The 12854-nt window shown below is 29.4% G+C and overlaps 1 protein-coding gene and 1 non-coding gene across 2 annotated transcripts; one reads left to right on the top strand and one right to left on the bottom strand.

Moving 5' to 3' along the window:
- Positions 1 to 5048: 5048 nt before the first annotated feature.
- On the bottom strand, positions 5049 to 8376 carry LOC108464408 (60S acidic ribosomal protein P0-like). Its single transcript, XM_017764699.2, has 5 exons — positions 6966 to 8376; positions 6790 to 6858; positions 5913 to 6011; positions 5435 to 5827; positions 5049 to 5347 (listed from the first exon to the last, which is right to left on the bottom strand). The coding sequence occupies exons 1-5, from the start codon at positions 7221 to 7223 to the stop codon at positions 5201 to 5203; spliced, it is 966 nt and encodes a 321-aa protein (XP_017620188.1). The 5' UTR covers positions 7224 to 8376; the 3' UTR covers positions 5049 to 5200.
- Positions 8377 to 9384: 1008 nt separating this feature from the next.
- On the top strand, positions 9385 to 9457 carry TRNAE-CUC (transfer RNA glutamic acid (anticodon CUC)). Its single transcript has one exon. It is a non-coding gene; the product is annotated as a tRNA-Glu (tRNA).
- Positions 9458 to 12854: the final 3397 nt, after the last annotated feature.

The following is a 12854-nucleotide window of genomic DNA, read 5'->3' as shown; positions in this document are numbered from 1 at the left end:
CGGGTGGTCTAAAATTTTAGATCCATTTATTAGGTCTGGGTTCAGCTCGACTTGAAAAATGGGTCTAAAATTTTACCTAAATTTAACTTGGATAAGAATGTTAAAAGTCAGGCCTAGTCGGTCAGCCCATATTAATTTTTTTATATAATTTTTAAATATATATAATACATAAAAATACTAAAAATATTAAAATAAATATTTTCCAGCAAATTAAAAATAAATTAAAAAAATTATGTATACTTAAATAACGTTAAGATAGGTGAAACATAACAAGCAAATGCTTCTAAAATAGTAACAAAATTAATAATAAAACAAGAGTTATACAATATTCAAATAACAACAACAAAATAATGAGAAAACAACAAGAAAATAGTAGCAAAACAGTAAAAACAAAAAACAAAAACGTAATTTTTTTCTAATTTTTGCAAATTCAGGTCGAGCTTGGGCCAAAAAAGCCTTACTCGAGGCTTGACCTGTTTCCTAAACGAGCCTTACTTTTTCCTAAACGAGCCTTACTTTTTGTTCAAGCCAATTTCGGGTCTATATTTTTACCCAAACCCTCTCATGTTTCCTTCAGGTTGGGCTGGGTGGCCTAACCTAAGGACAGGTCTAATGGAGAGGACCTGAAATTAAATTATATATTTTTATAAGAGTTAAAATGTAATTTCATCATTGTATTTGGTTATATTTTTTTATGGTTTCAAAATGACTAAATTAAAATTCTAACATTTTTGGAGGGGCCAAACTATAATCCTTTTATTTTTATTTTTTATGTTAGGTTAAAATATGCCATAAATCCCTTACTCTTTGTAAATTTAGAATTTAGTCTGTGTACTTTTATTTTTCTAGCAATTTAGTTTTTCTATTTTCATATTCAAAAATTTAAGTTCTACCGTTAACACTATTAAAATTATTTTATTAAGTTCAAGTTCATTACAATGTCATTTTTTAGTTACATTGCTACCAAGTGAGTATTTTTTTTAATCTCAAAATAACACCAAACCAATTTAACAAAAACAACAACCGTATTAACAATTAAATCTAAATTTTAAAATATGAAAAATAAAAAACTAAATTTTAAATTTTTAAAAATACAAGGACCTATGTTATATTTTAACCTATTAGAATCGATATCGCTTATAAGCATTACGTTAACTAATCTCGCATCATACAAATCACACTTTTATTTAACACTTTTAAAAATATCTTTTTTCTTAAATTAAAATTTTAAAAATATTTCTCAACCGCAATAACAATACCGTACTAACTCGAGATAGTTTTCTTCTAATTTCTTTAGAAAATACCGATAGCATAAACATGTCAATGAATAATTTATATTGTCTTCAATTATTATGCTATAATCATATTTAAAATATTTTATATTTACATAGCTTTTTAATTTATTAACATTTGTATTATATAAAATTTAATATATTTATGTAAAATCGAAAATCATAAACCTACCAACAATTTAAAAAAATAAATATAATTTTAAAAAAAGAAAAGGAAAAAGAAAAAGAGACCGGCATGGATCATCTCAATTGTTAATTGCTAGTATTAATAATAAATTAATAAAAGGTGTCCTCAATAAATTATTAAAAAAAAACATATAAAATAGGAAAAAACAACTTGGTACGACCGGTCTGCTTCTTTGTTTCAAGTTTCAACAAGTAGTGGATAGGCATTTATCCATAAATGGTGTCCAAAAAGAAACATTTAAACAAATTAAAAACTTATTGGGGACCCAAACATTTTCATTTTAGTAATAATAGAGAATTGTTACAAATAAATAGAGACAACATTAGAAATAGATAACAAGGAACGATTATCTAATTAGATCTGATCAGCAATTTTAGTAGAGGTAACATGAAAAATACGAGGCCTCAAGTGGAAACTCTTTCATTAGACCTGCCGGAATGTGGGGAGCAAAATTTGCTTCTCTTGAAATCTACTTAATGACCACTTGCCATTCACGTTTGCACAGTTCTTGGATTCGTAAGATCATATCTTTATTCGCTTGTCCTTTAAGGCTACCATGAATGCCTTTAATAATTTAAGCGCAATCAGTCTCAAGGATAACCTCCTTCCATTTGAAATCCCGTGCTCGAGTTCAACTTATTCAACATTACGTCTTCCAATATTTCTCCCAACCCCCCGAAGCCACCTACCATACACATCTCTAGCCACTGTTGTTGAAGATGCAAGACCCAAAGACAGATTACGGGCACCATCAACATTTATTTTAAAAAAACCAGTAGGTGGTGAACTCTACCTACAATTCCTACATCGACTACTCTTAGGTCCACTAGGCCTGCCAGGCCTCGACTTAATGTAACTCGCCCAACACCATAAAGACTATAATATATTAGCAAAAAAAAAAAAACTCTTGGAAAACCGTAAGACTCCTTTACTTCCAAAGCTTCTTGCAAACAATACCAAAGAAATTTATTTTAATTACTTAAAAAGTATTTAAAATTTATATTTCATTTACTATTATATTAAATTATTTAAATATCATATAAATCAATTAATTTTAACTTTTCACTATCATATCAAAAAGATATTTTAACTTTCAATCACAACTTTTGTAGCAATGGTAAACACTAAAATTAACAAATCGCACTTTTTCACGACACTTTTTATTACATTTTCAAAAATATTATTATTATTATTATTATAAAAACACTTTTAAACCGCAACAACAATAAAATTATAGGCATTAAAATAGTGTTTAATATTGGATAAAAATGTTGACGTATCATATTATTACTCAATCCATGACAATGATAGAGTCGAAATTTTTGGGGCACTTAAAATTGAATTATAAAATTTTAAAAGATTAGAATATAATTTTACCATATATAAATTCTATTATTTCTAAAAGGACTAAATATTTTTTCAGGGTCAAAGTCAAATTCTCTTTTTCTATATATTACAAAATGTAAAAATAGTTGATAAACTAAAACAAAACATATAAAATTTACCCATAGTAGAGAGTTTGAATTTAGTGAACTTGGAATTTGGATCCTAAAGGAAGATTGTCCTTCAATGTTAATGGATGTGACTAAAGATGTTATTATATATATACACACACACACAATTGGATGATGATGCTTCAAACACCAAATCAAAAACCAATAATTTAATGATTTTGGAGAATTATGCTATTGATTTTACAAAGTTGAGTATATCCCAATACTCAAAAAAGATCTTAAAAGGAGGAAGAGAAAAAGACAAAATCTTACATCACTTTGCCAATTTCCCAAGGCTATATCCTTGCATGTTCTTTTTCAAATGCCTTATTCCAACCCACTATGAAATGTATTAGAACCTGTATTGTGTGTAAATTACGGATTTAGTATTTTTATTTTAATTTAGTTTTGATATTTTTCGAATTTTAAAATTTTAATTCAGACCCAATGGTAATAGTTAAATCTGTTTGATTATATTATATTATTAATCTTGCATTATGCGTAAAGTTATTGATTTAATCTACGTTCACCAATTAGATCATTCTTAATAGTTATATTTTTGAATTTCAAAATTTTAGTCTTAATAGAAATGACAATCGTTAAATTCATTAACTGATTTTTTTGTGAGTAATATACTAGAATAACAAACAGGCATAACATTTCACATGTGATAATATATTTGACACATTAATTTAAAAAAAAAAAACAGAACTTAAATTAATGAATTTAATACTAATCATTTGTTAGGACTAAGATTTTCAAATTCTAAAAGTACAAGCACTGAAAATGATCGAACTAAAATACATGTACTAAATTCTCAACTTACACAGAGTACAGGGTCTAATAGCAGAATTTGACCGCAATGAAAGGATAACCTTTTTTTTAAATAAAAAAGATAATCATAATTTGAGATTAAAAAAGAAATTATAAATACTAGATTATGGCACATCATGGGTAGATAAAATTATTCATATAAAAAAATTTAGTAAAATCTAAAATTAGGTCAAGAGATGCTAAGATTTATATTCTGGTGCTTAATTTAACTCGTGTGAGTTTGTCCAAATTGAAAGGTCAAACAAATATATTTTAATAAATTGTTGATGCACCCCCATTTTAATGTCAAACCACCTTCCTAAAAATAACCATAAAAACAAAAAGCATCAAAATCATTGGATGTATCCCACAAAAGAATATTTGAGAGATGATTAGCAACAACGTAATTGAGTTGTTGGGATCACTTATTTTTAATACAATCATCTAACATATAGCCAGACTTTTAGGACCAAAATCGAATAAAAATTAGGTACGTGCTTCCTTCTTCCAACTTTCTTCTTTAATTTAGCCTTCATCCCATAATGTTATAAAGATAGATATCACTTCTATTTCAAGGCATAAAGATCAAAAAGGCCCTTCATATTTGTACCTTTCAACAAATTGGTCCTCATCCTTTCTTTTCTTTTGAGCTTGTTTCATTTTTGAACAAATTTGATTATAAGGGACTAAAAACCAGGCTATTTGTCCAAGCCCAAAGACCTACCAAAAATTTGAAAGGATATTGCAAAAATATGACACATTTATACCATGAGTCAAGCTCAAATTTGAAAATTAAAGGCCTAAACCCTGTCCGTTTAGTAGTGTTTTATGTTATGCTGTTTTATATAGTATAATTTATAATATATAAAAATTAAATCTTTAGTATATAATACTACCACTACAATGTAGGCATTAAAAATTATATATAAAATTTTAATAAATAAAAATATATAAAATTATTAAATATTGAATTAAAAATAAAATATATTAAATTTTTAAAATATAGATGAATCTAAAATAAATTTGAATTAACCATTTACAAATATAAACTAGCTTGAACAAAATTCTAAACTCATATTTTAGACCAAGCCGAGCTTTAATAAATATAAAATGTGTTAATATTATACATATAACCAACCTGGCCATGAAGAAGTCTTGTAGGACTTCTTATATATCTTGATGAAAATTATAATGTAATTTTATCTTTACATTAGTTCATATTTTTATGGATTTTAAAAAAATTAAATTAAAATTCAAACCATGTAAACCGAAATCAAATTTAACACTTCATAAACTTAAAAATTCTCCAAACTTTAAAAGCAATCAAAGTACACAAGAAAGAAACTAGAGAAAATAATCTAACCACACCATTGTGACTGATAAGTCTTGCAAACCAAACAAATAATAATCCAACCTTAGTCAAAGAGACTGAATCCCATATCATCATCCGACTCTTCTTCGGGTTCTGGTTTCTTCTCCTCGGCTGCCGCGGTGGCAGTAGCTGGGGCTGCACCTGCATCAGTAGCAACAGCGGCAACAGCAACCGCAAACTTACTTGGATCCTGGATTGGCATGCAGCAGCAAATATTTAGCTCAAACTAATATGAGAATTCTGATATAAAACACGAGATAGAAAAACAATTCCATACCGCCAAGTACTCCTTCACTTTATTAGCCTGAGGGAAAGAATACTCTGTTGCAACTGCGACAGACAAGACGTTCTTGTATGCATTGATGAACATGTGTGGTGCAGCGGCAAGAGTTGGGTATGAGATTGCAAGAGACAATGCGGTGACCATGGAGACACCAGTTGCAAATTTCTCAATCAGGTCTTCCTCAGTGAGATCCAGGACCTCAGGGCTAAAGACTGAGCCATTGTCGTAAACAGATAGGACAACAAGACCGTATGAGAAGGGCCTGATTCCAAGCTTGGCAAGAAGTGCAGCCTCAGAAGAACCAACCTTATCACCTTTCTTGATAAGCTCGACAGGGGTGATAATTTCGACAGTACCCTTGTTAATCTTGGTTGGAATATTCAGCACCTAAAACGTAATAAGAAATTTACAATCAGAATTGAGTTTTGACTCAAAACAAGTAGAACACGCAAAATCAGAACTGTGACATTACCTGGAAGAAAGAGGTCTGTGATGGGTCAAGCCCAGTGTTGCCTGGTGGAACAACCACATCAATGGGTGCAACTAGACCAACACGAGCAGGAGCTCCAACCTGTTTGTGCAAAAATACAATATCAAACCCAACAGAATTCGTTTGCAAGTGCAAAAACAAATAGAATGAAGCAATTTAGAATATTGAACTCCAAATCATCAATCAAACACCGGAACACGAATGTTCAAACCAAGACCAAATGAACAACAAATTTGGACCAAAAATCAGAGATAGGTAGAAGTAAACAAGTAAAATATATTAAGAAATGAACTAGCAGCTTGAGACCCAAAAAAATCATAAATGCAACAGTAGACATATGGAGCCTTCATTGAGTTCCAAATTCTACTAAATTAAGTTGTTTCTATCAATGAGAAATAATATAAACAGGTATCGTCGATGCAACTTGTTTTTACTAATTTTTCACTAACCATGCAAAATTTCTAAAGGTTAAAATGTAAGGTTAGACCCAATACTTGTATAGAATTTGAGATTTGATCAATGTGTTAGAAGTTAAAAATGCAATCCTACTTTTTGATTTAAAAATCCTAGTCTAATCATTTCAATCCTTAGTAGTTTCTGTCGAAATTTGTTAATTGAACATATTTATGCTGTCAATCATACTCCTCATCATACCAGGACAACCTAATCAAATTTCCAAATTCAGGGACCAAATCTCAAATTACATAACAATAACCTCAACTTTCTATCACTGAACATATTAATCAAGTACATATGTTCTTAAATTACAGTAAATGCAGTTCTTTTAAATTTCCATTAAAAGTACCATAAGTGAAAAGAACTGAAAATATAAATCCAATATATATATAAAGATACATACCTTGTACTTGGCAACTTCCTCACTTACTTCCTTCAGGTCACCCTTAGTGAAGATCAAACCCACATTACCCTAATTCAAAAAATTCCCATAAAGACAGTTCATTTATTTATCAAATACTATTAAAAAACCCAATATTATGCAAAAAAAAATAAATAAAGATTTAAACTTTAAAGCACCTGAAGCAAGGGGATAAGGTTAAGAAAAGCTTGGTTCCCGGTCTTCTCAGCATGCATCCTAACCGACCTTTTCATCATAGTATTCTTCCCCATAAGAACAACTGAGTCACCTCGGAGACCTTTACGAATGTTCTGGAGCTGGTTAGAACCCACGTTGTCGGCGGCGGCGATTAAAATTTGGGTGTACTCGTCTAAAAGCTGGCATAGTTTCGCGTCGTAGGCGATTTTCTTATCGGCCTTGGAGGGTTTCACTGCCATCTCTAAAAACAAAAAAGGTTTAGTGGTAAAAAAAAAAAGGTTTTAAAGTGCAAAATCGAGGGCCAAGACGATGCCGGAAGCTCAGTCAAGGCGGACAGCCAATCGGCGCCGTCACTTTAACCTCTGTTCGATTTTGTGAAAGAAAAAAAAAAGTGTTGAAGGATTGGAGGCTGGTAAAAATGAAGATTAGGGTTGAAGTTCGTCTATATAGGTGGCGGATAGACGAAAAGGCGAATTAGGGTTTTGGGGGTTTGACCCGACGTTCTTTGAAGGATAAGGTGGGCTTCGGTTCGGTTTTCTTGGAAGGCTTATTTTAGATTTATGGGTTATTTTAGTGTTTGGGCTTCATTTGGATCCGTATTGCATGTATTGGGGACTAAATACTAAAATATTAATTACTTTTTAAAAGGTTTAATAAACTAAATGGTACTTAAAACGATACCCTATTTTTCAAGTTGGTACTTAAATTATACTCTGTTACCTAAAATGGTACTTAAATTATGCCTCGTTACCCAAATTACCCCAATCATTAAAAATATTTTAATTAATCATTTCATGCCACGTGGCAATTTTTAATTAGAAAATTCAAAACAAAAAAGTTAAAAACACTTGTAAATATATTAATCTCTCGTGCTCTTCCCAACAAAACTTCGATGACAGAAAATTTAAGAATCCGTCGAAAACTCATCCAAATCCAGTTTTCGGTGACAAAACCCAGATTTCAATGAGCTTCTTTTCTTTTTTAAACATTGATTTCTAGGGGTGACTTGGAGAACTTTTAGTAGGCTCCAAAAAAACTAATTCCTTGTTGCTGCCTTGGCAGCGGTGCTGCTGGTGCTGCCTTTGGCTCCTCAACTCGCTCTCAGCCTACCAGCAACCTCCTTAGCCTCTCACCAGTAGGTGAAGTGTATAATTTCAAAAGCTCAAGGATTAAGCAAATAGATTTTCTTGGAAATACAAGGCAATATTTGAGAAGAAGAGAAAATTAGAAGTGTTTTTGATGGTAGGACCAGTCGAAGAAGGCCATGGATGGCGGCAACTCATGATGGTAGTGGCTAAGGTTAGAAGAAGAGGAAGAGGGAGAAGAATAAGAAGGAGAAAGGATAAAAAGAAGAATAAGAAACGAAAAAAAAAATTTGAAAAGAGGAATGGAATCGTGATTTGTTTCAGATGAAAGAGAAATTTTTTATACATTTTTGTAGTTTTTTAAATTTTATAATATATTATATATTATTTAAATTTATTAATAATTTTTTATTTAATTTTGAGATGATGACATCATTTTGATGTTATTAATGACACGTGTCGTTGTCTAATATTGCCATATGTCCCAAAGTTAATGGTGCTAAAAAAAGTATCAAATTAGTTGACGAAAAAAAAATTCAAGTACTGATCTGAGACAAAAAAAACTTTAATATTATTTTAAGAAAAGTGGATAAGTTCAGGTATCAAATTTATATTTACGAATTTTTGAGAATAAATCTTTTTTGTTATTTTTCTATATATTTTGCATAAAATAGTTAATGTTGGGTGAACTTCTATAATGAAAAAAAAAAAAACTAAGATATCCTTGGTAAAGAACAAAAGCGATAAATATGTTTATTTAAAAAAATTGAAGGAAATCATATTTAACTTTTTCATAGTTTTTTTGGTTAAAAATTGCTAAGTGTCGCAAAATGATTGGCAAATATATATTTTTTAATGGTTGGGGTAATTCAAGTACCACTTATGCTAAAACAATATTTAGGTACCATTTTGTGATTTAAGCCAACAACAATTAAGCATATGTAAATCTTTCGAGATTTATGTCAAAGATATTAGCATGAAATGAAAATTAGTCCCCCAAAGTTGCCCTACCTAAATTCTTTTACAAGTTTGGTACTTGAAGTTTTCAACTTTTTATTACTTTACCCCATCCATTAATGGCATTAAAAAAATCACTTTACCTCAGTGCGCCACGTTACCCAAATTTTTTAACGCCATTAACGGCTGGGGTAAACTGATAAAAAAGTTAAAAACTTCTGGCACCAAACTGATACAAAATATTCTTTAGGTACCAAAGTGATAATTGGGTGCAACTTTGGGGGGCAAATAGTGCATTAACCCAATGAAATATGTTGGTTTATCAACATAAAGTTTAATATGTCTAGAGTACTTAAATTCCGTTGTAGTCTAGGTGGTTAGGATACTCGGCTCTCACCCGAGAGACCCGGGTTCAAGTCCCGGCAACGGAAATTTTTTACTTTGGGCTTCTGTGCTTTTTTTGTATACAATGCCATTTCAAATAGAATTCGTTTGATGCATCCATTTATATGGTTCCTTTTGAACCTACTAAATCATATATATTTGGTTACATTAGACTATTAGTATTTATGCTTTCCAAAAAGTGTGAATTTATCAATTATAAAAAAATAAAAAATAAAATATTTCATCAATCAGTATAAGTCGATATGTAACCGTATAAGTTGGTATTGATCAAAATGAGTCGAAACACACTCGAACAACCGACATCTTGACCAGAACAGAACTTGAACTATTTAGTATTGTTGAAGACCAAAATAGTATGTACCAACAAGTATGAGTCGTACTAATATGATGCCAACTACCATGGTTTAGAAACACAAACTTTTCTATCGTTGATTCTCATTTGCTTCACCTAACATTACCATGGTAAAAGTTAAAAAATATTTTTTTATTATAATTAATGTATTATTTTTAATTTTTTTGAAGGGATTTAAATTCAAATAAAAAATCTGTATTTAAAAAAAAAATTGAAGTGATTTAACTCTACTAAAATTATATATATACATATATATATAATATATTACAAAAATTAAAAAACAGGTCGAGCTAAACTCAACCTTTGAATATTCAAATTTGAACCCAACCCATATTTAATTAAATATAATTAGCCATGGGGGATTGGATTATAAAATTGAGCCGGTTGTTTTTCTAATATCTAAATCACTTTTTCGTTTATAGGGAAAAAAACCATTATTTTGATTAGAAATTCCTTCTTTTTTATGATTTGTGATCAATTAATTATTTGTTTGTGTTGAATTAATTATTTGTTCGTGTTGAATTATAGAGTAAAAATTTAAAGATTAAAATATATTTTAAGTGAAATTTTCGAATCAAATCAAGAATTAAACCATCAAACCACTAGTTTGTACAGTTCGATTAAATAAATTATTAAAATATCAAATAAGGTAAAAAATATATTTTTTAATCTTTGTGTTATAAAAAATTTTAAAAAAATTATGACGATAATTTAATAAAGGTTAAAGTATGTTTCAAGTCCTGTACCTTTTTATATTTAGAATTTAATCATTTACTTTTATTTCAAGTAATTTAGTTATTTTATTTTTAAATTTAAAGCTCGATTGGCATGAATATTATTATCAATGTAAGAGGACATAAATTAAAATACGCTTCTACACGCATTATCCTCCTATTCCATAAAATAAAAACTCGAAATTTTATTTGAGGGAAATAAAATTCTTTATTGCTTGATTAAAAAGATATTGATTTCAATGCATATATAATCAATCAAAAGTCTATATTAGCTTTCATTCAGATTCTTTCTTTTATTAATTATTTCCCACTTATTTTCTTTGGAGAACAGCAAATTGAGAACTTTGGGATTGAAAAAACAAAGATTCGAAACCAAAAGTTTGCATCAAATAATTTAGTGGGATTTGCCCATCATTTCTCAATATTTCTCTTACTTTGTCTTTGGTTCGATACGAAGCATTTAGCAAAGATTTAATAGTAATCTTGGATTGAATATTCCAATTTGTAAGAAAATCGAAATCAAAGTTCACAGTTTGCCTATGAAGTTTGTTTATACAATTTAATAAAATATATCATAACCCGATTTGAAAAATATTCCTTTTATATATATATATATATATTTCTAAATACCTTCTTTAAAGAGACACACTATAGACTCAATACTTTATTATCTTCTTCTTCTCTGCTTCTTCCATCACTATACTTTTCCTCATTTTTTACATCTGTTGATACCGTGAATGAATAAATTTCGTTGCCATTCAAGTGTTTGATGATAGATCAGATGTTAGCATCCAAATCTAAAACCAATTAGCACTACTTTTATCACATTTAAGTGAAAGTGAAAGTGTAAGAGTATAACAGGTGACCAATCCGAAAATAATATTTGGTATGACATGCAATAACAACAAAATAAAATTCAATCTTTGATATCATGCGAAATATTCCAACTAAAATCAATGATAATTTTAATAATTTAAAGTTATTTGTATTTTACTTTAGGCTTAAAACATATATAATTTGGCATTTGAGTTCGATACTTTTTTTTTAATTTGATACTTGTGTTATTTTTTGGCTAGTGCGGTACTTTTATTTGACAAAATTTATACATTTTGGTACTTAAATGTAGCAATGTTAACGTTTTAGTGTTTTATTCGGGTTTTAGAGTTATTTGATAAAAATAACTAATAATATTAGCAATCAACTTTCATGAAATCAACCTTAAATCCCGTAGGTAGACATTGTTTCTTTTTATACCAAAATATATAAGTTTTGTCTAATACATGTATTGTAACACTCCTTACCCGAGACTGTTTCCAGAATCGAGCACGAGGCATTACTAAACTTAATCTATCACTTAAATAGGTTTAAATTATTTATTTAAGCTTTTCGGAATGTGCTGCCATTCTGCGTCGTAGTTGCCTAAAAATTCATATCTTGAGTTTCGAAACTCGAAATTAAGATCCGTAAATTTTTCCTGAAACTAGACTCATATATCTATCTACTAATTTTTTTCTAGAATTTTTGACTTGGCCAATTAGTACAGTTTATTAGTTAAAGTTTCCCTGTTTCAAAACTCAACTACACTGACCTCTTCTTACTACGAGCCATGTTTCTTCCTGTACAAAATTCATATGACTAAACCGTTTGTTTCTATAAAACTAGATTCAATAAGGATTCTAACCATATAAATTACACCTTCTAATTAGTTTTTACAATTTATGGTGAATTTCCAAAGTTGAAACAGGGTTCCAGAAATCGCTCTGACCCTGTTTCACTAAAACTCAGATATATCATGAAATATAATACCTTTACCTATTTTATTATTCCATAAGAAAATAGACATAATAAGCTTTAATTTCATATATTATTCATCTTCAAACTATGTTTATACAATTTTAGTGATTTTTCAAAGTTACGTCATTGCTGTTACTTGAATCTATTTTAGGTTACTTTCACATTTTTCATAATTTTCATGTGATAATCACCATTCAATCATACATATTAATAAACATGCATATCATCGGCCATTTTATTAGCTAATCACTAGCAAGTATTTACACATCATTCATTGTTCATATTATACCAAAAGTGGCTAAGTTTCTATACATGCCATACACAAAACAAAACGTCTAATTATACCGAGTTATTTCTTTGATAGTGTGATCGGCCTCCGACGTTTCCTTCGATCCCCGAGTGGCTAGATAAGTACTATAAGAAGAAGAAAATAAAGAGATTAAGCACTAGGCTTAGTAAGCTTACAAGCAAATAAATCACAACATTCAACATAATGGATAATTATGCATAATATCATCTAACATCATAAATTTCTTTACTTCT

The sequence above is a fragment of the Gossypium arboreum genome, chromosome 13, assembly GCF_025698485.1.
Source record: "Gossypium arboreum isolate Shixiya-1 chromosome 13, ASM2569848v2, whole genome shotgun sequence".
NCBI lineage: Eukaryota > Viridiplantae > Streptophyta > Magnoliopsida > Malvales > Malvaceae > Gossypium > Gossypium arboreum.
This window is presented reverse-complemented; position numbering and strand designations above follow the sequence as displayed.

What these genes read in the sequence shown, in the direction of transcription:
- LOC108464408 (XM_017764699.2), bottom strand. Translation starts at nt 7,223, where the DNA reads ATGGCAGTGAAACCCTCCAAGGCCGATAAGAAAATCGCCTACGACGCG. An exon ending in ACCTTATCCCCTTGCTTCAG is followed by an intron (nt 6,859 to 6,965) that starts GTGCTTTAAAGT and finishes TTTTTGAATTAG; the next exon opens with GGTAATGTGGGTTTGATCTT. An exon ending in CACAGACCTCTTTCTTCCAG is followed by an intron (nt 5,828 to 5,912) that starts GTAATGTCACAG and finishes ATTACGTTTTAG; the next exon opens with GTGCTGAATATTCCAACCAA.